This window comes from Echiichthys vipera, assembly GCF_963691815.1.
Source record: "Echiichthys vipera genome assembly, chromosome: 12".
NCBI classification, from domain to species: Eukaryota; Metazoa; Chordata; class Actinopteri; order Perciformes; family Trachinidae; genus Echiichthys; species Echiichthys vipera.
In genome coordinates, this window is record NC_139837.1 from 21420624 (window position 1) to 21444506 (window position 23883).

The window sequence follows — 23883 nt, forward strand, 5'->3', positions numbered from 1 at the left end:
TCTGTTGGATCCGGAGTCCGCCAGGAGAAGGTCGCAGAAGAGTCGCCGCTCTTTTTTCCCCCCTTGGATGATCATGAAGAGACAAAACGCCAGGACTCTCGCCCTCATCATCAGCATCCTCACCTACCTGGTGGTGGGAGCGGCCGTGTTCGAGACCCTGGAGTCGAAGCAGGAGAAGAGCCACAAGAGGAAGCTCGACGCCAGAAAGTACGAGCTCATGCGTAAATACAACTTGACCAAAGAGAACTTCGAGGAGCTGGAGCACGTCGTCCTGCAGCTCAAACCCCACAAAGCTGGGGTCCAGTGGAAATTCGCTGGCTCCTTTTACTTCGCCATCACTGTGATTACGACAATAGGTGAGAGAAGTTTCTGAAGTAACACATTAAAAGTCTGCTCGAGGCATTTTATGTTATTCTCAGTGGAGGGCCGTATTTAGCTTCCTTTGCATTACATTTGAGCAGTAGTGGGAGGTAACTGAGTACATTTACTCAAATACTGTTCTTAAGAGGAGACACTTAAGGCAAAAACATCATTTTTGTTCATGCAGTTTGCTTCCTTAATATGTTTTCCTTGAGACTGGTGGAAAGAAAACGTGAAAAATACACATTTAAGTGTTTATTTTACTTCACTTTGTCTGTTTGTGTCTGTAGATTTCTCCTACATTTACCAAAAGTTAGCATTAGATAATGTCTCGTTTGCATATCGTCACACTGTTTAAATAATTACCTAAGTCATTTCTTGTGAAAATATTTTTTTTGTAAAATCATCTACACCCTCAGTTGATCCGATCATGTGACTTTACACCTTTAAGACGATGGCCTATGTCAAGTGTGCTTCACTTTTGGTGAAGTTTTTGGTTTTTCCTGAAAAACCTGAAAAAATGACTTATTAAACACAGCATTTCAGAAAACGTAATATACAATATAACCATGTTAATGTCAGTAATCAGCTGGGGAAGTGTCATGGTGATATCTATTGGTTTTTACCATATTCACCTTTAGTGTGTTGCAAGATGTTTGCATTTAAAACATGTAAATCTCCACTTTAGCAGCACTCACAGACACCAAACTTTCCAGTTTCCTTCCTATCTTTATTCTGAGACGCCACCCATGGAGAAAATAGATTTTTCCATGGGTGGTACTTTCTGATTTATGGAGCGATAAAAAGAGATAAATATAATGTAAAAACCTTTGACTCTAATATGTCGACCGAATGAAACAATCACTTTGATCATGGCTTCATCCAATGTTCACATTTCTGTTCTGGAAATCTATTTGAATTATATATTTCATTAGATAATGCCTCACTTACATATTCAAACACAACATGTCAGAAAACCTGTAATACAAAGAATATGTCCAAATGTAAATTAGCAGCTGGGGAAGTTTCATGGTGAGTTACATTTATTTTTACCATATTCACCTGTAGTGTCTCCTCTCCACTGAGGCACTTGAGTGTTTTCATTTTCTGCTGCTTTAAAATCGACCTTTTATTCCAATTCATTAACATTACAGAATAAAAAGTCCAAAAATAATTATGATGTTTAATTATAGGCTAAGATAAGACTTTCCTTCACAAGCACAGCAGTATTATTAAAACTAGCTCCATGTTTACCAGTAATACACATTAATGCAACAATAATTATAATGAATACTTTTACTTTTTAGTATATTTTGAAGCCAATACTTGAAGTAGGATTTTGAATGCAGGGTTCAGAGTATTTGTGACATGGTGTTATTGCCACTTAAATATCTCAGTACTTCTTCCACCACTTCATTTAAATCTAAGAGCTAAAAAATTAAAAAAAATAAACACCCAGTCAGCTTTGACACTTTGAATCCTCAAAGACTAAATATTCTGTTCGCTGCACGATAACAAAGACTTTGAATCTATTTCTCAAAATGTGCCACTGTTTCCAAACCCATACCGAGATAAAACCGAAAATGGCGTCTCTTTGCTTAATTTGTACAACCTAAATGTTCATTTAATTTCAATTACATAGCCCAGTACCACAAATCCCAGTCTGTACAACATACGACACCTGTGTTTAGACCCTCCATTCAGAGAAGGAAAAACTCTCTCCAAAAATGGAAGAAACCTAAATCAAATGTAAAGATATGTGTCCATATAAACACTCAACAGTGTGTCACCCCGTGGTGTAAATGAGGAATTTGTCATAAAAACAATCAATGCAAAAGATGATTCTCCCTTTGATAGTGTCTCTACAAAGCTCACTTACTGGGCTGGTTCTTCTTCTTACCTTTTTATACAGTTTTTATTATTTAAAATTATTTTTATACATTTGGGACACAAAGATGGAGCCCAGGAATGACATCTCCTTGCTCAGTTTGTACAACATAAACCAATATTTCATGTATTTTTGTCCACATTGATGTTAGTATTTTACATTTTCAATGTTTTTTGACCCAAAGGTGGGAGGAGAGATCATTTTTAAGCTTCCTGGACAGGGAACAGGCTACAAACATGTTTTTCTCATGAAGCAAACAGATGGTTAAAAGAACTTAAACTTGTACTGTTAACTCACAACATTCAAGTCCAGATGAATAAGGTGACTTGGGTTTTTCATGTCTGAGGTGTAAAACTGTGACGGCTTCTCCTTCAGGTTACGGCCATGCGGCACCCAGCACCGACTCAGGTAAAGTGTTCTGCATGTTCTACGCCCTCCTGGGGATCCCGCTCACCCTGGTCATGTTCCAGAGCCTGGGCGAGCGGATCAACACGTTCGTCAGGTACCTGCTGCACCAAGCCAAGAAGTGCCTGAGAATGCGTCACACCGAAGTCTCCATGGCAAACATGGTGATGGTGGGCTTCTTCTTCTGCATGAGCACCCTGTGTGTGGGGGCCGTGGCGTTCTCCTACTGCGAGGGATGGAGCTTCCTCCACGCCTTTTACTACTGCTTCATCACTCTCACCACCATCGGGTTCGGAGACTACGTGGCTCTGCAGAGGGACGACGCGCTGCAGAATGACCCTCGCTACGTGGCTTTCTGCTTCGTCTACATCCTGATGGGCCTGACGGTGATCGGAGCGTTCCTGAACCTGGTGGTGCTCCGCTTCCTGACCATGAACACAGAGGACGAGCGCAGGGACGCCAAGCAGAGGGCCCTAATGTCTGTCAGTAAGCCCAGAGGAGAGGTGGCTCATCTACTGCCAATCTCAGCCTTAACCTCTTCCACAGCCGTAGCAGACGACTCCCCAAAGGATAAAGATGTAAAAGGTGTCTACACTGAGGTGCTGCATTTCCAAACTATATGCTCCTGCTTGTGGTACAGGAGCGAGGAGAAGCTGCAGGGCTCCACCGTGATCCCCCAGGAGCTGACGTTCTCTGATGCCTACATGCAGCAGAACAGTAACCGTCCTCACTACATGGAGTCCGGATCAACAGGCTGCGTGTGCAGTCCACGTCAGTGTTCGAGCATAAGCTCCATAACAACAGGCCTACACATTCTCTCTCCATTCAGGATGTTTAAGAGACGCAGCTCCGTCTAGCCTTTCAATACAGCAGATTTTACTACAGCACAGTGCATCCAAATACTGCCAAGGGGACAACAGATACTTGGCGGTTCTCACAGCAAAGACATGAGTGCATTTAGATGTTTGTGGTGCTATAATCCCAGTAAACATTAGGGCAGAAAGGGGAATGAAAAGCACATACAGTACTGTAAACTGGCTTGAGGTCTTATTCAGGGGCGCCCTGTCTGTGTGCTTTGACAAATCATGTAGGCAGTCATCTGTCACTCCATGACAACAGGCCGCAGGACACGAGGTGGAACAGGTCCCACACTAGGAGGTTTAGGAGTCAATTCTGCAACGGCACAGTAAAATGGCCTCTTACGCAACAGCTCTGCAGTGAATTCCATTGGAGTGTTTTTGATGGTTATCTCAGAAGTGCTGATTCAACTCAACTATAGACGCTTTACCTCGTAGTATTTGTGACTGATGCATCTTTCTGCTTTTATATAAGTTGCCTCATGTCACCCCCAAAAACTTTATTGAAACAAATCGTGATTGTCAGAGCAACAATGAAGCTGCCACACACTGATAACTCAATATGACTCACTTTCTGTGTAGCTGCCTCTGTTGTTGTGATTCTCAGAGCTCTCTGCCCAAGTTCCTGGTGCATCAGTCACAAACGCTGCTGCATTATGTAACATCACAAGTGGGAAAGGTAAAAAAAATCACGATGACATATCAACACAGTAAAACTGCATGAAATAGTATGGTCATCACAAGTGGACACTCAACAGCACTGAGTGAAACACACTTGATCTGGATTTGTTTAACAACACTACAAACATACACTGCTTTAAAAAAAGACCATCGGGCTAAATCAACACCCCTAACAGTCTCACCAAAAACTGGTATTCACTGCAGGGTTAGTGTACTGTGAGGTGTTTCTGTTGCCTTGATAGTCCAGTAGATGCACACAAGTCATCCAGGTCTGTGAAGTACGCTGTTAAAGGAATAGTTCAGCATTTTGGAAAATATGCAAAGGCGCAAGAAACTGGAAACATCTATCCTGGCACTGTCTAGAGTTAAACTCACGTAATAAACGTGCAGTTGGCAACATGTTTTTGATCATATTCACTGAAGCCGACACTATGCTCCGATAGAACAACATAAATCATCCAGTTTTAGAAAAGAAAAACGTGCCTCTACGTGCACATGGAGCTTGTTGTTTGTTTTACAGAAATCCAAAGCGCCCGTATCATCCTGTCCACTCGGCGCATTTCACAGTTCGTGCCCACCACAGATTACCCCTCCGCGCTCGTGCATGTTACAATATCACAGGCACAAGGCCTCAAGCTAGGCATACGCTAAATGACGTTAGCAATCGCTATCTATGAGTTAGTTAGCCAGCCTACCTCCATGTAGCGCGTACCCCATGCTGTTTATTGATGAGAGAAGAGACGGGCACGTTCACAGGAATCTGGTGCACGCGCACTGACGAGCCCTGGATGGGAGGGAGCGGAGGAGCTCGGTGGTAGAGGGAGAGGGGCGTGAGAGATGTAAACATTCGAAATTTGACTGGGTCAACTCGATCAGCCAGACTTGCCGACTGCAGCTTTAACACAAAAAATAGTTCAACATTTTGGGGAAATGTGCTCATTTGCTTCCCAAAAAAGAGAGACTCTCATGTCTGCACCAAAGAAAGATACAGAATGCCAGACGATTTCAAGCTGCGCCAGTGGATTGAAATGGTGTAGCTACACTTGCTGTCTCCTAAATGGGCACAGTGTCACTTAAAAGTGTTTGAACGTCATGTTGGCTGGATGAAAAAGTTGCATAATTTGTTTATATTTTATTTTGCTAACATTAGAAATTTACAGCCATATTTAGAATGATAAAAATGAGTTTGAAAACGTTAGCTAGCGTTAGCTAGCGTTAGCTTAGCTGTGTTCAAGAGTTTGGTGCTGAGACAGAAACAGGTCTCAAAAAAGTTAATTTTCTCCTGATTTTTTGATTTTAGTCTATACACTAAATAAGAAGAGAATATTGATACCCTTCTGACTTTGTATGCTCAACATGTAACATCTAACCAGGAGCCAGCTAGCAGCCGATTAGCTTACTGCTACTTCTGTCCAAAGGTTAAAGTATTCTGTCTACTAGCAACTCTAAAACTCACTAATTAACATGTAAGATCTTGTTTTAAAAGTGTTTTACACAGGGTTATAAAGTGTGGACTATTTCTTCAGTGACTCCAAGACTCCAGGATGTCAGTTATTAATAATATGGTACAACCAAAAATGTTAGTCTTTTTGTACGGATTAAATAAACGTTGTATTGTGTTTTATTAGTGTGCTTTAGAGGTGTTGGCACTTAGAGCCAGGATAGTTGTTTACCCCTTTCCCGGTCTTAATGCTAAGCTAACCAGCTAATGGTTAACATACAGACATCACCGTCAAAGATTATTGGCCATATTGCTACTGAGTAAGTGCAAGTAGAATTAATTTGTACACATCTAAGAATCTACATGTGACATTTCATATATGTACATGGATTCACATGTCTGATTAGTATAAGAAAGTGACTTTGATGAGAACGCTTAGGCGACGCCCAGGTGGTGTACCCTCAAAATGGACAGCAAAATGGACAGCATTAATGTTAATTTGTGCAATTTAATACCCCTGAAAAACCAGCAAGCCACAGTGTTTAGTCTACCGCGGGAGATTGAGTGTTTGAGTAGAGCCAAGGGTAGCGCACGGCTAATTCACCGGTATTAACGTCCTTCTGCCGACTCTTGTAAAGACAAAGCTAAAGTTAATGGTTACAACGATATTGGGTCAGACAGGTTAGTCTTTTGTTTTACACCGTTAAATTAACTGAAAACATTACACCGTCATTTATATTTGGGGTTAAAAGGAAATTCTGATATAGCTGTCCAGATGGTGAAACAATCACTGCTCTTAGCCCGAAGTGACATTCTGGAATGTTGTTGTCATGGCAAGGTTGCCAGGCAACCAGCAGAGGCGCTGCACAGAAGTGCTTTTTGGACGAATTTTTATTTGTCAAGAGATAGCTATAAACCACAAATGATCGCGCAAACAGATGCTGTGTGTTTGTGTGCTGATTTAAGGTAAGAAATGTTCATTAGGGAGCTCCAGAAGAGCTGGGAGGCAGATTTTTGAACGTTGGACGGAGCCAAGCTATTGTACGATAGTTTTAACCAAAGTCAAAATTTCTGTTTCACTACGAATATAAATGACAGTGTAATATTTTCAGTTAATTTAATGGAGTAAAAATTAAAGTCTAACTTCTTACCTTTCTAACTGAGTATTGTTGTAACCATTTACTTTGAGTCGGCAAACACTCGCTGTAAACACTGGGCGCAGCTCGTTGTCCAAATGAATATAAATGCTGTCAACACATCTGGGAAGGAACTTTCGTCCCAATAAAAAGAGATGCTTCGACAACTCCAAATAATGCCGTAAAAGCTCTTTTATTTCCATTTTGAGTAAATACCAACACCTGAGCTACTCAAGCTGGGCATTTCCAAGCGTTCTTACCACTTTCTCTCATCAAAGTCACTTTCGTATACCAGTCAGACATGTAATGAATATGACATTTCACTCATAGATTCTTTAAAGTGTATAAATGAATTCTACTTGTATTTCGGTGGCAATCACCCAGGAAAAGCACTGCGAAAAGACCAGAAACTGGGTCAGACCGGATGTGTCCAGATATGGCCAATTACAGCTCTCTCTCGTCTCATAAGTGCATTCCCCGGATTCTTGACATATTCTTTTAAAAGCTAACTCTCAAGCTGTCCCCTTATCATTTGTTCCATGTCAACAGCAGAACAAAACACAGAACAACAACAAAAGCAGCCTAGGTGAGAATCGCCTATATTTCCCTCCACTCAGCTCTTTTTGACCTGACGGACAAATATGACGCTTCACACACTATCAAACGAAAACACATCAGCTGTTCAGATATGAAGTGTGCAGAGCTGTCCAAATCCCATCTGGATCAAACAGCACATGCAGACTATTTTAGGAGCAGTTTGAATTTGCAGATGAAAGGAGGTTTTCTGTGTTTGGACAATGGATAGAAACTGGTTGTCAATCACAGATAATTATGCCGCATTAGACTTAGTCTCTCTGATTGATGCAAAATGGGAAAAAACACCCTCAGATATTATTCCTTGTATTTCTGAGCCTATTTGGTGTTTAGTGGTGTGCTTTGTGTAGGCGACATGATGTGACATCACGTTTATTTCCGGCAGCTGCAAATTAGATTTCTGCCACATTTTGGTGTCAAATCAAAAAGGAAAAAAGGGCTTTTGTTCCTTTGTGAGGGATTTGATTAATTTTGAATTTACAGTTCAAGAATCACACAGTGAGAAATCCACCCATGGAGGAGTGCAACAATGTAAAAATACTTTATTGCCAGTAGAGGTCCTGCGTTTAAAAAGTATTATCAACAAAATGTACTTAAAGGATCAAAAGTACTCATTCAGCAGAAAATGGTCCCGGTTAGTGTTTTATTATCATATAAAATAAGATAAACTTTATTTATCCTTAGGGAAATCGCTGTGCAGCAGCCGCAATACAAAGTGGGAAGAGTGCAAACATAAAAGTCTAACATACAGTCCTGAACCAGACTTTGCTTTTTTGTGAGGGGTTACAAGCCAAGTATGAAAAGAAAACATTATGGACCAGGGGGAGGGGGGTCATTTTTTTTTTTTACATTGTAGTGTCTTCTTCTTCTTTCTAAACTTCATAACACAGTATTTTTCAGAGTTTGCTGCAGACATAGTAGCCTGCACGGCACGTAGTAGCGTCTGTGTTGTAGAGGGGGTGTAAAACAAAACAATATTTTTCCGACTTTGAATCTCATAAATCTGCAACTTCTTCCTACCAGATCTGCTACTTTTTAAAATGTTATAAATCTGAAAATTGTCCTCGTAGATTTGCTACTTTTTTCTCATAGATTTGCGACGTAATTTTCTTGTAGATTTGCCACTTTAATCTCATAAATCTGCAACTTTTTCCCCCAAATTCTGGTACTTTGCTGGATTCGTCTATACTTACTAAACTAAGTTAATTTGTTAACTGCATACTTGAGTAAATGTACTTAGTTTCATTGTAGCCACCTTTAGAAATGGGAATGTGGGAAATGTAAATAAAGAAATAAACTATAATAATAATTATTGATTTGTATAGCACTGTCATACAATAAACGTAGCACAAAGTGCCTTAAAATAGGTTAATTCAACAACATCAAATGAGCTTTAAAATCCCATGATTAAAGTGTAACTTCACCCCCGGGTCTGAGCCTAAATCAGCCCACTGCATCCTTTTGAAAAGTGCAACAAAGTGTGCAGAGCATGGTGCAGAGGGGGTTAAAGCAAGGTCGGGGGGGGGGGGGCTGCCCACCTCAGATCAGAGGGCGTTAAAGTTGTTAAATTTGATGACATAGAGACGTCCCAAATGGTCGTTTCTACTTCAGCATTGGACTTTTTTCAACCCATGAAATGTAGTTTTATAAATGTGGTGGATTGGTAAATGTCAATATCAACACCAGCATTGATGTTTTGTTTTTTATCACAGTATAATCATATCATTTAAAACAAAACATGTTTAAGTGTGCAGCGCCTCCTTAATGTTGAATAAGATGGAGAAAAAACACACCTGACAACAAAATAGTATATAGTGCATAACATAAAATGGAGGGTAAAACCCACTGAATAATAATAATCATAATAAAATATTCAAACCATGTTTGAGAACTGAGTACAAACACAACTGACATCACAGATTAACGATAATCTGAATATCTTTAGGTGGATTCTTTTATTTTTTTTTTGCTTTTGCCTTGTTTTGCCTTGTGGGGTGAATCACCACCCATGTGGCACAATGGACATCAAATCAAGTGTTTGCACATGATGATGAAGGACGATGCTTCTGACTTACTCTTAACAATAAGTGACCCTGAAATCAACAGCCTACTGTATATTTTATGCAAGTACTGTATTAGTTTTGGGACTAAGTCATGTTGTACGAACATGAACCGGTATCTCTGTTTCTTGCTTGGAACTGTGTTTTTTTTATTGACAGGGGAAAGTACTTGAACACACCAGAAGTACTTGAAATAATTACAAGATCTTTCTTTTTGTATCTTAACTTGCCTGCGGATGTATGTGCAGTTGAGAATATTAATATGTTTGGCAAGTTCAAAACAATATTGTACTATTTTGCTCAAGTATAGAGAACCCTAGAAAACATTAAAAGCATGGATATTTTATCCAAAAGCTGACTGTTTTTATGTTATTTGACTGGATGTCCTGATCACCGGATCACCACTTTAAATGCATGCATGCAATGGAACAATTCTTTTCTAGTCCCAGTCATTATCTGTACTGGATTACACATATGATGTTTGAAGAATTAAATGATAACTTTTCATGTTTAGACTTTGACGGTTGATTGTCAGATTACAGTGAAAGTGTAATGAGAATGACTGCATTTCATGTTCCCATGTAACGTCATGTCGTCACGCTTTCCCTCCACTTCTCAGCTCTGACTGCTGTTTCCCAGTCTTACGGTCTGATGGGAATCCGAAGAAAGATCACCCGTTCTTGCTGGAATGTGGACATTCTGGCACAAAACACACTGGCATCTTGATCTTAATCTTGGCAGAAGACGCAGTGTGATGATGTGACGTCACGTAGGAACATGAAATGTAGTCATTCTTCAGGCTTTTTCCAGAGCCTTTCACTGAACAATCTTACAATAAACTGTCAAACTCTTACCGTGAGAAATTATCATTTAATTCCATAAACATCATATGTGTAATCCGGGACAGATACTGACTGTGACCAAAAAACTATTGTTCCATTTCAATAGACACCAATGTACATTTTTTGGAGCTGAGGTCCCATGGGCTGTACCGGAGGCCGCATTACAGGGACGGGACTTACCCGCCCTATAAGAATGCAAAACGACCATGAAGAGATGCTGAATGACTGAAAATAGACACAAAACAACCACAGAGACAAAAATAAACAAAGACACACAAAATGATTAAACATAGATGTAAAATGACCACAGAGAGAAACAAAAGGACTAAAAATAGATGCAAAACCACCACAAATAATAGATGCCATATAAAAATAAATAGACAATGACCACAAAGAGACCCAAAATTACTACAAAACAACTAAAAGTCGACTCTTTGAATTTGGGTGTCTTGTTCGTACACAGACAGAGTGGGGGGCGTCTTACATGTCTATGCCCAGGGCCCCATTGTCTCATCATACGCCCATACTTAAATGGATTAGAATTCATAAGAACAATTTCAGAATTTCTGTATACAACATAAGTACTGTTTAGGATGTAGTCATGTGATTTTTTAGCGTGTACATGCTGTTAATCACCTTGTGTTGTGTGAGAAAAGTCTGCTGAATGTATAGAAATGACCGTGTGGTCCAGATGGTTCCCCCCTCAGAATCCTGATTGAGGTCCAGTTCCGGACAACCTACAGCAGGTGAGTCATGCGCAGAAAGTATGGCGCTGTATCATTATGGTCATGGTTTTGGGCAGTATGTATATCTGTTTTATCCAGCTCATCATTTGGTACAGGAAGCAGGGGGTGGACAGGATAGAAGAAACACATTACGGCAGCAAATACACTTTTGGAAAAGATGGGTTTTTGCTGACATGTTTTATTGGTACATAATATTTTTTAATTCCCTAAAAATGTTCCATAAGTTGCAATTCGGTTTAAATTATAGAGGAAATGGTTCAATTTTGTCTACAAGCAAATATAATTCAACAAACATGAAGAATATAGTTTACAACATAAAAGGAATAAAGAATGGAGATTTACTTGAAGTTGAATTGAGCACATTGAGTTACATGTATGAGGTACATGTTTTCTGTGCTTTACAAGAGATTTATATTTACTTGAACACCAATTAACAAAATGTATAGCTTTAATGGAGGTCTTAAAGAAGCACTGTGTAGTTGCAACCAACTGAACACTCTGCCGCTCTCCACTTCACTTCACCGTAAAACCATTCTCAGCTACTGTAGAAACATGGCCGGCTCTATGTATGAAGGGCTTCGGGGAAGGGAACTTTTTGAGCTTCAAACACTTCATTTTCTGCAGCCGGGTGGAGTTTTATGCACCGGTTGCTTATGACTCAAAGAAACCTGTTCTATCATGATTTTATACTGGAAAATCCCAGAACCATGGCTCTTATACTTGATACAATATTTGGCCTTTTGTTTACTGTTGTTGCACTAATTTGCATCTGTTGTGTGTTTATTTCATCTGTGGAAGTGTAGCCTTAACATCGCTTCTTCTTTCCATTCTATGGCAGATTGCATCCATTGCTTTTGTGGTTTATGTCTATGAGTCACGTCCTAGAAGTTCTTCAAAATAAAGGTCTACTCTCATGTACCCATGATCCTACACTAACAAAAACCACGTTCATTCCTAGTTTCAAGTAATTTTACACTAATGAAAGCATATTTATGAATATTATTTTCCAGTTATGCCAATAGATCCCCCTGAATCCTACCTATTCTTTCCTGTTGATCATAAAGCCCCTCAGTTATAAATGCAAAGGCATCAATAAAGAGAAGTCTAAGTCTAAGATACAGACACGGTCCCTCTGTTAGGAACCACTGCTTTATGACTATAAATGAAAGTAGGATGCAGTAAAAGAGCATCAATGAAGTGGATATGAGCCCAAGATTAGGAAAATGTTCTCGTCCTATAAATGCATAAAAACACAAATCAAATGGTTGCATTCACCAAGAACAGAATTAAACATCAAAGTTTCAGAGTACAGCCGTTAGGACTGTGTGTCGTTATCAAAATGTGCTCGCCACTGTAACATCAACCCAGCCTGTAAGGCCTGGCCCTGTGCCTGTGAGTCTGCCTTCAGCCATTAGATGTGCACAGAAAAGCAACAGAAGGAGTATCCATTCGACAAATCCCTGTATTGACCCCCTGCGGCCGGAGCATCTGCTGTTTTCTACTTTGGCCATAGACCTGAGTAGATGTCAAAGACAAGAATAGTTCACTGAGAAGGTCAGCGATGGCATTACGTCACCTGCTTCGTCCTCTGTTTTTAGAAACGATCGGCAGGTCTGTCCCATATTTATGCCATTTTGGACTGAGAGTTAAAGTTTTTATTTGTTATGTTTTGCTTTTGTTTGTTTTTTCATTATCTTTTCAATGACAACATTTAATTACTTTCACTACTGACAAGGATCATTATTCGATGAGGGCAGGAGCAGCTGTGATATTTAAAATGTACATTAACACTGAATGAGGATTCTTGTGTTATTTGTTGTAAAATTAATCTTTTGTGGAACCAAGTGGTGGTCTGTCAAGCTGCTGATGGCCGCGATCTATTTGCAAGAAACACCATTATTGCATCGCTTGATCATATTTGGATCATCGCTCTAATCGCCAATCGGAAAGCCAAATGAGGTACAAGAGGCAGTTATGGGGTCTCTGGGTCTGCAGTTGTACCAGCAGCTGTATCTTACTCTGCTGTTGTGCTAAATGGGAAGTTATGCTCGTGCTAACCAGTGAGAATCTCACTGCTGACTGGAAGTCACGACACAGCAATATTTTCAACTCTTGCAATGAGGCGATGGACGCGCGTGGGATTCACGTCGCCCACCTTGAAATTGCGTGCAATGGCTTCTGTACATTGACTTTGTGTCCTGTCGCGCACATCGCGGCCATTGCATCGGGTCCAAACGCACCTTTACAGTTGTGCCATAAAACCTCACAGAACAAGGTCGGTTACTTTGGTGTGTTCAGTTGAAGTTTGTATTGTAGTCTGAGTAAAGTCCTGTTGACCTCTTTGATGGGCCCAGAAATGTTGTTATATACGGAGACTTTTTTAATGGAATTCCATTCCTAGGCAACAGCCTCGGTCCTTGTTAACTTCCTGTCAGCTGATGTCATTCATTCTGATGTCATTTACATTCATTGCAACAGGAATCAAACTGTTTGTTTACAAATTTGAAAAGGTCTATATACTATTTTGTATTTTTGTATTTTGTAAATTGTCTCTGTGTGTCTGTTGTATTTTGGGTGGAGATGAAAAAATATTTTTTACTGTTCCGACTTTTTAAATTCACATCAAGGCCCCCTTAAGTTGGAAAAACTCGAAGGATCCAAGTTAGGTTAAGGTTACGATTAGGTGCATTTTTAAAGGTTGAAAATGGAGAATGAGCAGAACACCGCCATCTAGTGTCTTAAGATCGTAGACGCAACAACAAAAAATAATTCCAGAGTCTGTTTGAGCCTGTTTGAACCCATCCCCCCCAGCAAATCGCCCCATAAAAACATGTATTGCAGAGGAGTTTTGACTGACAGTTGCCGTTACAGCAACCTTTAAGTAAACCTTAAAGTTAGCTTACCGTAGGGTGACTAGACGTCCCAGTTTTACCGGGACAGTCCCAATTTTGAGTTGCGTGTCCCAGGTACCGACAAAAGCCTGTCGGGACGCTAAAGTGTCCCGGATTTCACCAAGCACTATGAAATGTCACCTGTTGTAAGCGATTACATAGCCAACATGGTCTTATTATAGACCGAGCATTAACTGAAAAACACATAGAAAGAATAAAGCCTCCAGCATATGATTTCAACATCATACGTCGAAGCGTAACATAGCTACACATGTTTAGTGCTGCGAGTATGACAATGCCGATGAGAAAGTCTTCCTTTTCCAAGATCTGCAAAAGTCTTACCACTTCCTCCACAAGGTCCAGGGTGATGAGTAAGCAGCCTTCTGCATTCACTGCAAGGGGTTGTTTTCCGTAGCTCACGGTGGTATTCCATACGTTAAAGACCACATCAAAACCGCGCAACACAAGCGGTGGCTACAAGCAAGTGCTAGCAGTCTGACCACCTACTTTAGCAACATTGGCGCTGGAAGTGCTGAGCTAAAGCGGCAGCTGAGGAGGGGACTTTCACCTACCATCTGATGAACCCCAACCAGAGCTTCAGATCCATGGACTGCACCGCAGGTCTGATAAGGAAATTTTTACAATGAGCTCTTCACCTGTGCACGCACCAAGGCTGAGGCAATAGTGACCAATGTCATTGCACACTATGCCATGGATCTAGTGAAGTCCGACCTTGGTGTTGCTCGCATGTATCTGTGGCTATAGACTTTTCAAGATGTAAACATATACATTCTAAATGTGTCCTAGTTTATTTCCTGTTGCAGTGAATAAGCGATGGCAGCATTATGTGAATGTAAATGACATCAGCTGACAGAAAGTAAACCAGGACCCAGGACGTTTTCAGCAATGGAATTCCATTAAAAAGGTCTATAGGTCCTAATATCTGCGTCTACCTCCTCACATGCACAAGCGCAATTAGGAAGTAGAAACGTAGCCATGTGGGCGTGCTTTTTAATGCTGTTGAACTTCTTTATCTCAGTCCTTGGAGTGAATGCTTGGCCTATACTGACTCTGGTTTTGTCTGTCTCCAGTCACTCAGCTGCTGGGACAAATAAGCAGCTGCAGGATTGGTAAACTCCATTTCACCATTGCCAGCCTACAGTAGCTGCAACTGACGACAGACAACCCTGGCAACCTGCAATGCCGGCTGCTACCATGGAAACAGAGCGTGACAGAGAGTCATTGTCAAACCCCTCAAATAATTTTTAAACTCTTAATTCAGACTAAATATCTTTTTATGGAAAAGCAATACTTTCACTCTGTACCCCTCAAACGCCATGGCCATGGGCCCCTAGGCTACTGTTTGTTTGGGATTCCCACATTATTAATCCTGCTTTATCAGAAAGAAAAGAAAAACGGAAGAACTGAAGAAGAGTCTGCCACCTTGAAAAATCCTGTCAATTTAAGAATTTCCTTTAGTAGATCTTGGTCCCGGTGTTCTTTCATTGTGCTTCTCTTTTTCATGCTCCCCAATCACATTTCCTCTCTGACATTTTGCCTCTGTATTGTCTATTAACAGAGTGACGTATCATTTGACCAGCAAAACTGACCCTATGAACCCGGCCACATGATGGCAGCTAATGGGTAAATGTGTCCCATATCTATCCAATCACTGATTATTTTTTTTTTAAATAATGTTTTTAAGAGCCTCAAAAGGATGCAAATTTTTTCCCAGTGAGGTAAATTAAAAAAAAACATTTAAAAAAATAGTCTGGCCAAACAGGGGCCCCTGCACACCTGGGGCCCTTGGCTAGCCTGTGCGTTAATCCGCCTCTGGAGCTTTGCCATATTTTTTTAATTTCACAGTCAAACGCAGCCTTCATGCTTCAGTAGGAAAGTAAACATCAAAGGGGAACTTTGGACCGGAGGCGAGTTGCCGTTGACCGAGCGTCAGTGAACGTTGCACATGGCGGTCGCGTTCAGCCACAGTTAGAACTCTGCAGGTCCAACATGGAGCTGAAGGAGCTGAAGGAGCTGGCGGTGAACGCGTTGGTCCACAACAAGAAAGCCGCTCTGCTGATCGGCGGAGCCGGCGTTGCTGTTCTGGGATTCGGTCTCGGATATAAATACCTGCGAAAGCCTGAAAAAGTTGTTCGTGTGGGCGTCGTGTCGCAGCTTCTCATCTACCCTCTGAAGTCTGGCAGAGCGGTGTCTGTGCCGCTGGCGGAGTGCCTCAGTTTCGGGCCGAGGTGTGGGGAGCTGCAGGACCGGTGAGTACAATCTCACTCACATACTTTACTTTACTTTACCTTACTTTACTTTACGTTACTTTACTTTACTTTACCTTACTTTACTTTACGTTACTTTACTTTACTTTACTTTACGTTACTTTACTTTACTTTAATTTACTTTACTGTATTTTATTTTATTTTATTTTATTTAACATTACTTTACTTTACTTTATTTTATTTTACCTTACTTTACCTTACTTTACTTTACCTTACTTTACTTTACTTTACTTTACTTTATTTTATTTTACGTTACTTTACTTTACCTTACTTTACTTTACCTTACTTTACTTTACTTTACGTTACTTTACTTTACTTTGCTTTACCTTACTTTACTTTACCTTACTTTACTTTATTTTATTTTATTTTATTTAACGTTACTTTACTTTACCTAACTTTACTTTGCCTTACTTTTCTTTACTTTACTTTACTTTACTTTACTTTATTTTATTTTATTTTATTGTATTTTATTTTACGTTACTTTACCTTACTTTACTTTACTTTACCTTACTTTACTTTACTTTACTTTACTTTACTTCACTTTACCTTAGTTTACTTTACTTTACCTTACTTTATTTTACTTTACTTTACTTTACTTTACTTTACTTTACCTTACTTTACTTTACTTTACCTTACTTTACTTTACCTTACTTTACCTTACTTTACTTTACTTTACTTTACCTTACTTTACTTTACCTTACTTTATCTTACTTTATCTTACTTTACTTTACTTTACTTTACCTTACTTTACCTTACTTAACTTTACTTTACCTTACTTTATCTTACTTTACTTTACTTTACCTTACTTTACTTTACTTTACTTTAATTTACCTTACTTTACTTCACCTTACTTTACTTTACCTTACTTTACTTTACTTTACCTTACTTTACTTTACTTCACCTTACTTTACTTTACTTTACTTTACTTTACCTTACTTTACTTTACCTTACTTTACTTTACCTTACTTTACCTTACTTCACTTTACTTTACCTTACTTTATCTTACTTTACTTTACTTTACTTTACTTTACTTTACTTTACCTTACTTTATCTTACTTTACTTTACTTTACCTTACTTTACTTTACTTTACTTTACTTCACCTTACTTTACTTTACTTTACCTTACTTTACTTTACCTTACTTTACTTTACTTTAACATACTTTACTTTACCTTACTTCACTTTACTTTACTTTACTTTACTTTACTTTACTTGGTGGAAAGTTGCTCATTCACTCAACTACTGGGAGATACTTTAATAACCCACCAGCTGTCACAGGGAGGTCTGATGTATGGAGGGTCATTTCAGTCAATATTAAATACATAGATATAAAAATAAATGTGCCTGTGCAATAAATAAATGATATATAACTGTAGCACATTTTAAAAAACAAAATTTTACAAAGTGCTTTGACGGACAAATCCATACATTTACATATTTACACATCAACAAAGCAAGATAAACGATAGGATAAAGAGATAAGGTAAAGAGACAATAATAAATAAATAAATAAAAAGACGACATCACATTAAAGCAACCCTATAAAAGTGTGTTTTAAGAAGTGATTTGAAATCAATAAATGTAATTATTTCTATATTTAAATGACTATGACTTTACTTAATGACTTAAGTAAAAGCAGCAATACCACAGTGTAGAAATATGTACAAAAAGTAAAATGACTCATTATGCAGCAACGGCCCATTTCAGAATAACTTATATTATGTTGTTTTATTATAATTATTAATGCATTAAAGCAAAGTTGAACTACTTTGTAAACTTTATCTGCAGGGTAGCTTGTGAATTTCCCCTCGGGATCAATACATTCTTATATGATCTTAATCTATATTCATGCATCATAATTAATGTTTTAATAATATTTTGTATATTATATAAGTAACCACTCACTGAAGTTATGAAATAAATGTAGCGTAGTTAAAAGTACAATATTGGACTCCTATGAGCAGTGGAGTACAAGGAGAAAGTAACAGCAAATGTCTTTTTTTTAACAGAAACGGGTCTTGTGAATGATTCTCAAATCAATTTCTAACCAGTCGATAAAAATAAACTGTGATGCAATTCTGGGATTTATGGATGAGTCAGCAACTCCGCCGTATCCATGGCAACGTCTGATGTCACCAGTCCTCTCCTGTGACTTTTTCTGTATGTCTGTGAGAGCTTGGTGTGCACATTTTGAGCCTCGACGTTGGAATGAAACCAGGGATGCCAAATGGTGCAGCGGAGGGTGAATCTGCGCCTCTGTTTTGTTTGTGATTGTAGACACTGGCTGGTGATCAAGGAGGACGGACACATGGTGACGGGCAGACAGGAGCCCCGTCTGGTGCTGGTGTCTCTGACCTGCGAGGGGGGTCAAGTTCGCCTGAGCGGCCCAAACATGGAGGAGCTGCGATTCCCTTTCAAACAGCCCGATAACCGCGTCATCGACTGCAGGTTTTACATCAGATTATTATTAAAGATTTAACCGAAGGCATCGAGAGTGTGTTTTAATAATGTCTTAATGACCTGAAGCTCATCAAACATCTTTAAGAACATAAAAAAAAATACACATCGTTAGAGTCTGAATCCAACAGTACATTGTTTATCCACCTGCCAATTATTATCTTTTTTATGTCCTGTTACTTCCCTCCAAAAAGGCCACAATAAATACTGTAGATATTGTTGATAACATTTGTTTTTTATTTAGAAGAGGTTAACACTGTTCTTTTACATTATTCACTCTCGTTCCAACTCGGTTTTCAGACTCGTATAAATGCTGCTTCTTTTGTGTTTGTTGCTGCAGAGTGTTCGGAGCCGACATCCAGGGGCGGGATTGTGGTGACGAAGCGTCTCGCTGGCTCACTCGTTATCTGGGGGGAGAAAAAAACCTTTCGCGTGGTGCACTTTGAACCCCAGATGAGGGCGAGGAGGTCAGTGCAGATGGAGCCTCTTTTCTCACAAAATGAGGTAAACGGGGGTTTTGTGTTGTTTTTTATTCCCAGATTTTACCTGTTTGCCTTGACTTGAAGTTGCAAAAAAAAAAGCAGTGAGACCTCTTCCTGCTTCTCTCTCTCTCTCTCTCTCTTCTCTCTCTCTCTCTCTCTCTCTCTCTCTCTCTCTCTCTCTCTCTCTCTCTCTCTCTCTCTCTCTCTCTCTCTCTCTCTCTCTCTCTCTCTCTCTCTCTCTCTCTCTCTCTCTCTCTCTCTCTCTCTCTCTCTCTCTCTCTCTCTGAACTGACCGGATCGACCAAAGTCCGAAGATTATAGCCTAAAAAAAACAAAGCCAATACAAGCCGCAGGAGTCTTGTTTTCTCTCAGAACACTTGAGTCACAATAGAATCAAACATTATTTCCAACAACACCAAAGATAAACTGTTACCCATGGAAATATTACTGAAAGGACCCATAAAGTCTGGTGCCCTGAGTTACAAACTGGAAAAAAACCCAATCACCACAAACACACACCACTACAAACAACCCACGAAGAGATGCTTAATAATTGATGCAAATTGTGACTACATAATGACATAATGACTACAAACAACCAGAAGCACATAAAACGACTAAAATAGATGCAAAACAATCACAGAGATGCATAACTCTGTAACTATAAGAACAACCACAAAATGATCACAAGGAAATGCAAAGCAACTAAAAATAGATGCGAAACACCACAATAAGATGACAAAATGAGCACAAGGAGGTGCAAAATGAGTAAATGTTGATGTGAATCACCACAAAAAGATGCTGAAACGTCTAAAAACTGATGCAGCACAATCACAGAGATGCAAAACAATTATAAAAATGACCTCAAAATGACCACCAGGAAGTGCTAAATGACCAAAAATAGATGTAAATCACCACAAAAAAATGCTAAAATGACAAAAATCTGATGCAAAACAGTCACAGAAATGCAAAACAACTATAAAAACAACCACAAAATGACCACCAGGATGTGCAAAGTGACTAAAAAAAGATGACAGAACGACTAAAAGCAGATGCAAAATGACTGAAAGGAGACGTTTGGGTGGGGGCCTCTCACGCGTCTGTGCCCAGGGGCTTGTGGTCTCGTTAATCCGTCCATGTATTTAGCCCAGCTTTCACATCGTGAGTGCCCTTCTTGTTTGTGATTGCGTGTCCACTCGTTTCTCCAGCAGGTGGCCTACCCAGATGTGGGACCCGTGATGCTGCTGTCCGAGGCCTCTGTGAAGGATCTCAGCAGCAAGTTAGAGAAGGAGGTCACGGTGGAGCGCTTCCGCCCAAACATCGTCATAAGTGACTGTGAAGCATTTGAGGAGGTGCGTCGCTCACCTGCTGATGATGACATAAAGAAATAAAACCATATCAGGGCAGTCATGTAAAGACTATAACCACAACAGATCCTGTGCATCTCTACGCTGCAGCCTGGGAGGTTTTTGTTTTTCCCTCCTGTGTGGAGAAATGATCATTTGGTCCTTTTTACTTCTGACTCATCCCTCGCCCTTTTCAGTGTGAGCAGCGTGGACTAATTTTATCTCCCAATGCAAAAAACAACCAAACCCAACTGCTTCACTTTTTCAGGATTCGTGGGAAGAGATCCAGATTGGCAGCGTGAGACTGCAGCGCGTGATGTCATGTGGACGGTAACGTGGTTGATGCTTCACACACATTTTTAATCAGAGACAGAAACACTTCATTTAATCCGAATCAGAAATACTTAAATAATGCTACAAAACTCCAGATATACAAACAACAAATATTATACAGACAACATATATTAGAAAAACCTTTCAGCAACAACAACAACAAATCCAAAAGCTGCAGTGTGGGGGTTTGATTCCTTGGTTACAAATCAAATTCACAGATCAATCAATTGAAGTGTGTATTTGATGTTAAAATACCTGAATTTTTCTCTCTAGCTGTTGAGTTTTAGGATGGTATGGATGCAGACTTACCTGTAACTTTTGTTGTTTCCAGATGTGTTTTCACCACCGTTGACCCTGAAACGGGTGTAATCACCAGGAAAGAGCCTCTGGACACGCTGAAAAGGTAAAGTTTTAACTCAGTGATATATCATTTCTTTACATTTGAAGGTTGTGTTGAGATTTTTGCACAAAGTCTGTCGTCATAATCACACTTTTTTACAATAATTTGACTTTTTAAATGAATATAAGTCATCAGTTATGTCAACATAAACACATGTAGGCAGCAGATAAAAAGAGCCTAAAATAATGATCAAATAATTATTTTAGGCTCATAGCAACATTATCCTATGATGCAAAGTTTTTGGAAATCTGATCTAATTCTACAAGTATTATTATGCTAATGTTATTAGTCCGTCCTAATCTTTAACTGAAACTGTGCATAAATACCAGGTTTACAGGGAATGAATAGAAATGCAAGATTGCAGCATTAAAGTGTTGATTTTCAATTGTCAACGTTACGAATGAAGCTTCGGACCGTTCGGCACAGTTTGGTGGAAACAAGTGTCACTTGTTCCCACTTATACCCTAAGAAAAGAATAACTGTTATTTCATACAAAACAACGTGGAAGGAAAAAAAAACCTCACCCAAAAGTGGCAGAAATTAGGCAGCTTCAGAGATCTGATTTGTCTTTTTAATGTCAGTGTAATCTGGAAACTCTGCATTTTACAGATTTATATGTAGCTTCATTGCCTTTTGTATTATTTTTGATGTATCGAGACTTGTAATGTACTTTTTTTTGGTTTGATTCTGGAGATTTTTATTAAATTTATGTACGACAACAAACCGTTTCCCTTTTTTTTAACTTGAATTGAATGCGATTTACTTCTTTCTAATGAGAAGACTCATTTTAAGGACTGAAATATATTCACTTGCATCTTGTACGGAAACATTTCTCCGATTTCACGCCTCTGAACTGTTTCGCAGCTATCGTCTGTGCAATCCATCCGAGAAGCACATCTACAAAACGGATCCGTTGTTCGGACAGCTGCACACCGTGAAGAAGACGGGGATCCTGCAGGTCGGCGACGTGGTGTACAAGATCAGCCGCTGAGGGAGCGAGTTAGAGAGATGCAACGCACGCTGTAGAGATGCAACACTATCGCTGTATAATAGCTGCTAGTCAACCCTAAAGAAAGCACTTGCATAGATATAGTGAACATGAATGCACTAAAAAAAAACACTAAAATCACAAAAAGCACAAATATGTAACACAATATATTACTGCAGGAAATATTATATTTCTTGGGATTATGGATTATATCAGTTGTCTGTCAGTTGCTGTGTAACAATGATGGTGCTAATTAAACACATTTCTAACAACTGCACATTGATTCCACTGGTAATTAAATCCTGAGAGTACATGCTGCTATTAAAGCGGGAAATGAAACTTCCTAAAATATTCTTAATACCTGTTTACATCTAGCCCACGAATGTCTCCGCAGACACGGATATTTGTAAACACTCAGCAGAAAGGCAAGAAGAAGTGCTTTCATTGGTGGGTCATGTGGTCAATCACCATTGTTTTATCTCACTCCGATATAAAGTAACCTAAAAGACAATAAAATAGATGAAAATCTTACAGTAGTACAACTTTAGGTATCTTTCTGAGAAAATGACAAAACCACAATTTTTTTATTCTAAATGATTACATGACATATTTTGCTGAAGAAGAAACAAAATAATCTCTCATTATCCTTTTTTTGTTGTTCAGATCCTTGCTCTGAATATTTCCTGAAGATCTGACCCTGTGCTGTTCTTTATCACTTGTGGGGTAAATATTTCCCAGCCTCCCTGTTGTCGTGTACTTGACACTTTTATTTAGAAAAACGTACAGAGTTTTACCAGCAGAGAGTCAGCGGGTCAGTGACCTTTGACCTTTCAGTTAAAGGACAATCTGTGCTTCCATGTCAGTATTTCAGACCAGTTTGTGAGTCGTCTCAACTCAAAGTGTATTTAAAGTGTGAACCATTTTAGCTTTGGAGGTTCAGGTTGACTCAGGTTTGGTTACAGACAATGACCAGCAGGGAGCAACGTGCCTTTACTAAACCACCACAGGAGCCTGTCGAGGGGAGGAAGATCTTTCTGGACATTTTTATATAAATTAAACTCTTTGCTACTCGTGTAAAAGCCTTCAGTTCATATTATCAGCATTTAAAGTTGTTCTTATCGATTACATTAAGGGAGGAAAAGAAGAGAGCGTCACAAACTTTCTGTTTCTTTATATTAAATTGTGCTTTACCTATGCCGTGACAGAAATACATCTTTATACAGTACAAAAAAAAAACATTAGATGGAACTTTATTTATCCTGAAGGAAATTCTCGTGTTGGCTCAGAGATCCCCTCAGAAATGACAACACGTATGGAATATACACATAAATACTGTCCATAAGTAATAAATGTAAAGTGTATAAGGAGTAACCTACTAACTAAAAAGACAAGTAATATTGGTATTAAATAATAATGATGTTAAAAATATTGGCAATGATATTGAAAAAATAAAAGCAATATTGCACATGATATTGAAAGTAGTAGTACTACATTACGTTAAAACATGTATCTTGTGAATTACATTTGTCAGTTGATATTCTTTTTGATTTTTTTTTTCAGATGTTTTAAATCAATAATTGTACCCCAACATTTTATTATAATTCCTCTTTAAGGTTCTTTGTGGTGTATTTAAGGCCAGTATGAACCAAAATTATATTTGCGGTCGGTCACAGATCTTTTCTACACTGA

At 39.1% G+C, this 23883-nt stretch overlaps 2 protein-coding genes across 2 annotated transcripts; both read left to right on the top strand.

Moving 5' to 3' along the window:
- Window positions 1–73: 73 nt before the first annotated feature.
- kcnk3b (potassium channel, subfamily K, member 3b) lies at window positions 74–3510 on the top strand (the record flags this gene model as incomplete). Its single annotated transcript, XM_083924948.1, has 2 exons — window positions 74–356; window positions 2624–3510. 2 exons carry the CDS (start codon window positions 74–76, stop codon window positions 3508–3510), a joined length of 1170 nt encoding a protein of 389 aa, XP_083781074.1.
- Window positions 3511–15873: 12363 nt separating this feature from the next.
- marc1 (mitochondrial amidoxime reducing component 1) lies at window positions 15874–22397 on the top strand. The gene is given in 8 exon segments (XM_083923831.1): window positions 15874–16171; window positions 18466–18636; window positions 18986–19064; window positions 19066–19149; window positions 20336–20479; window positions 20742–20803; window positions 21138–21209; window positions 22071–22397. Coding segments are annotated over 8 exon segments (999 nt in total). The 5' UTR covers window positions 15874–15911; the 3' UTR covers window positions 22198–22397.
- The last annotated feature ends 1486 nt before the right edge of the window (window positions 22398–23883 follow it).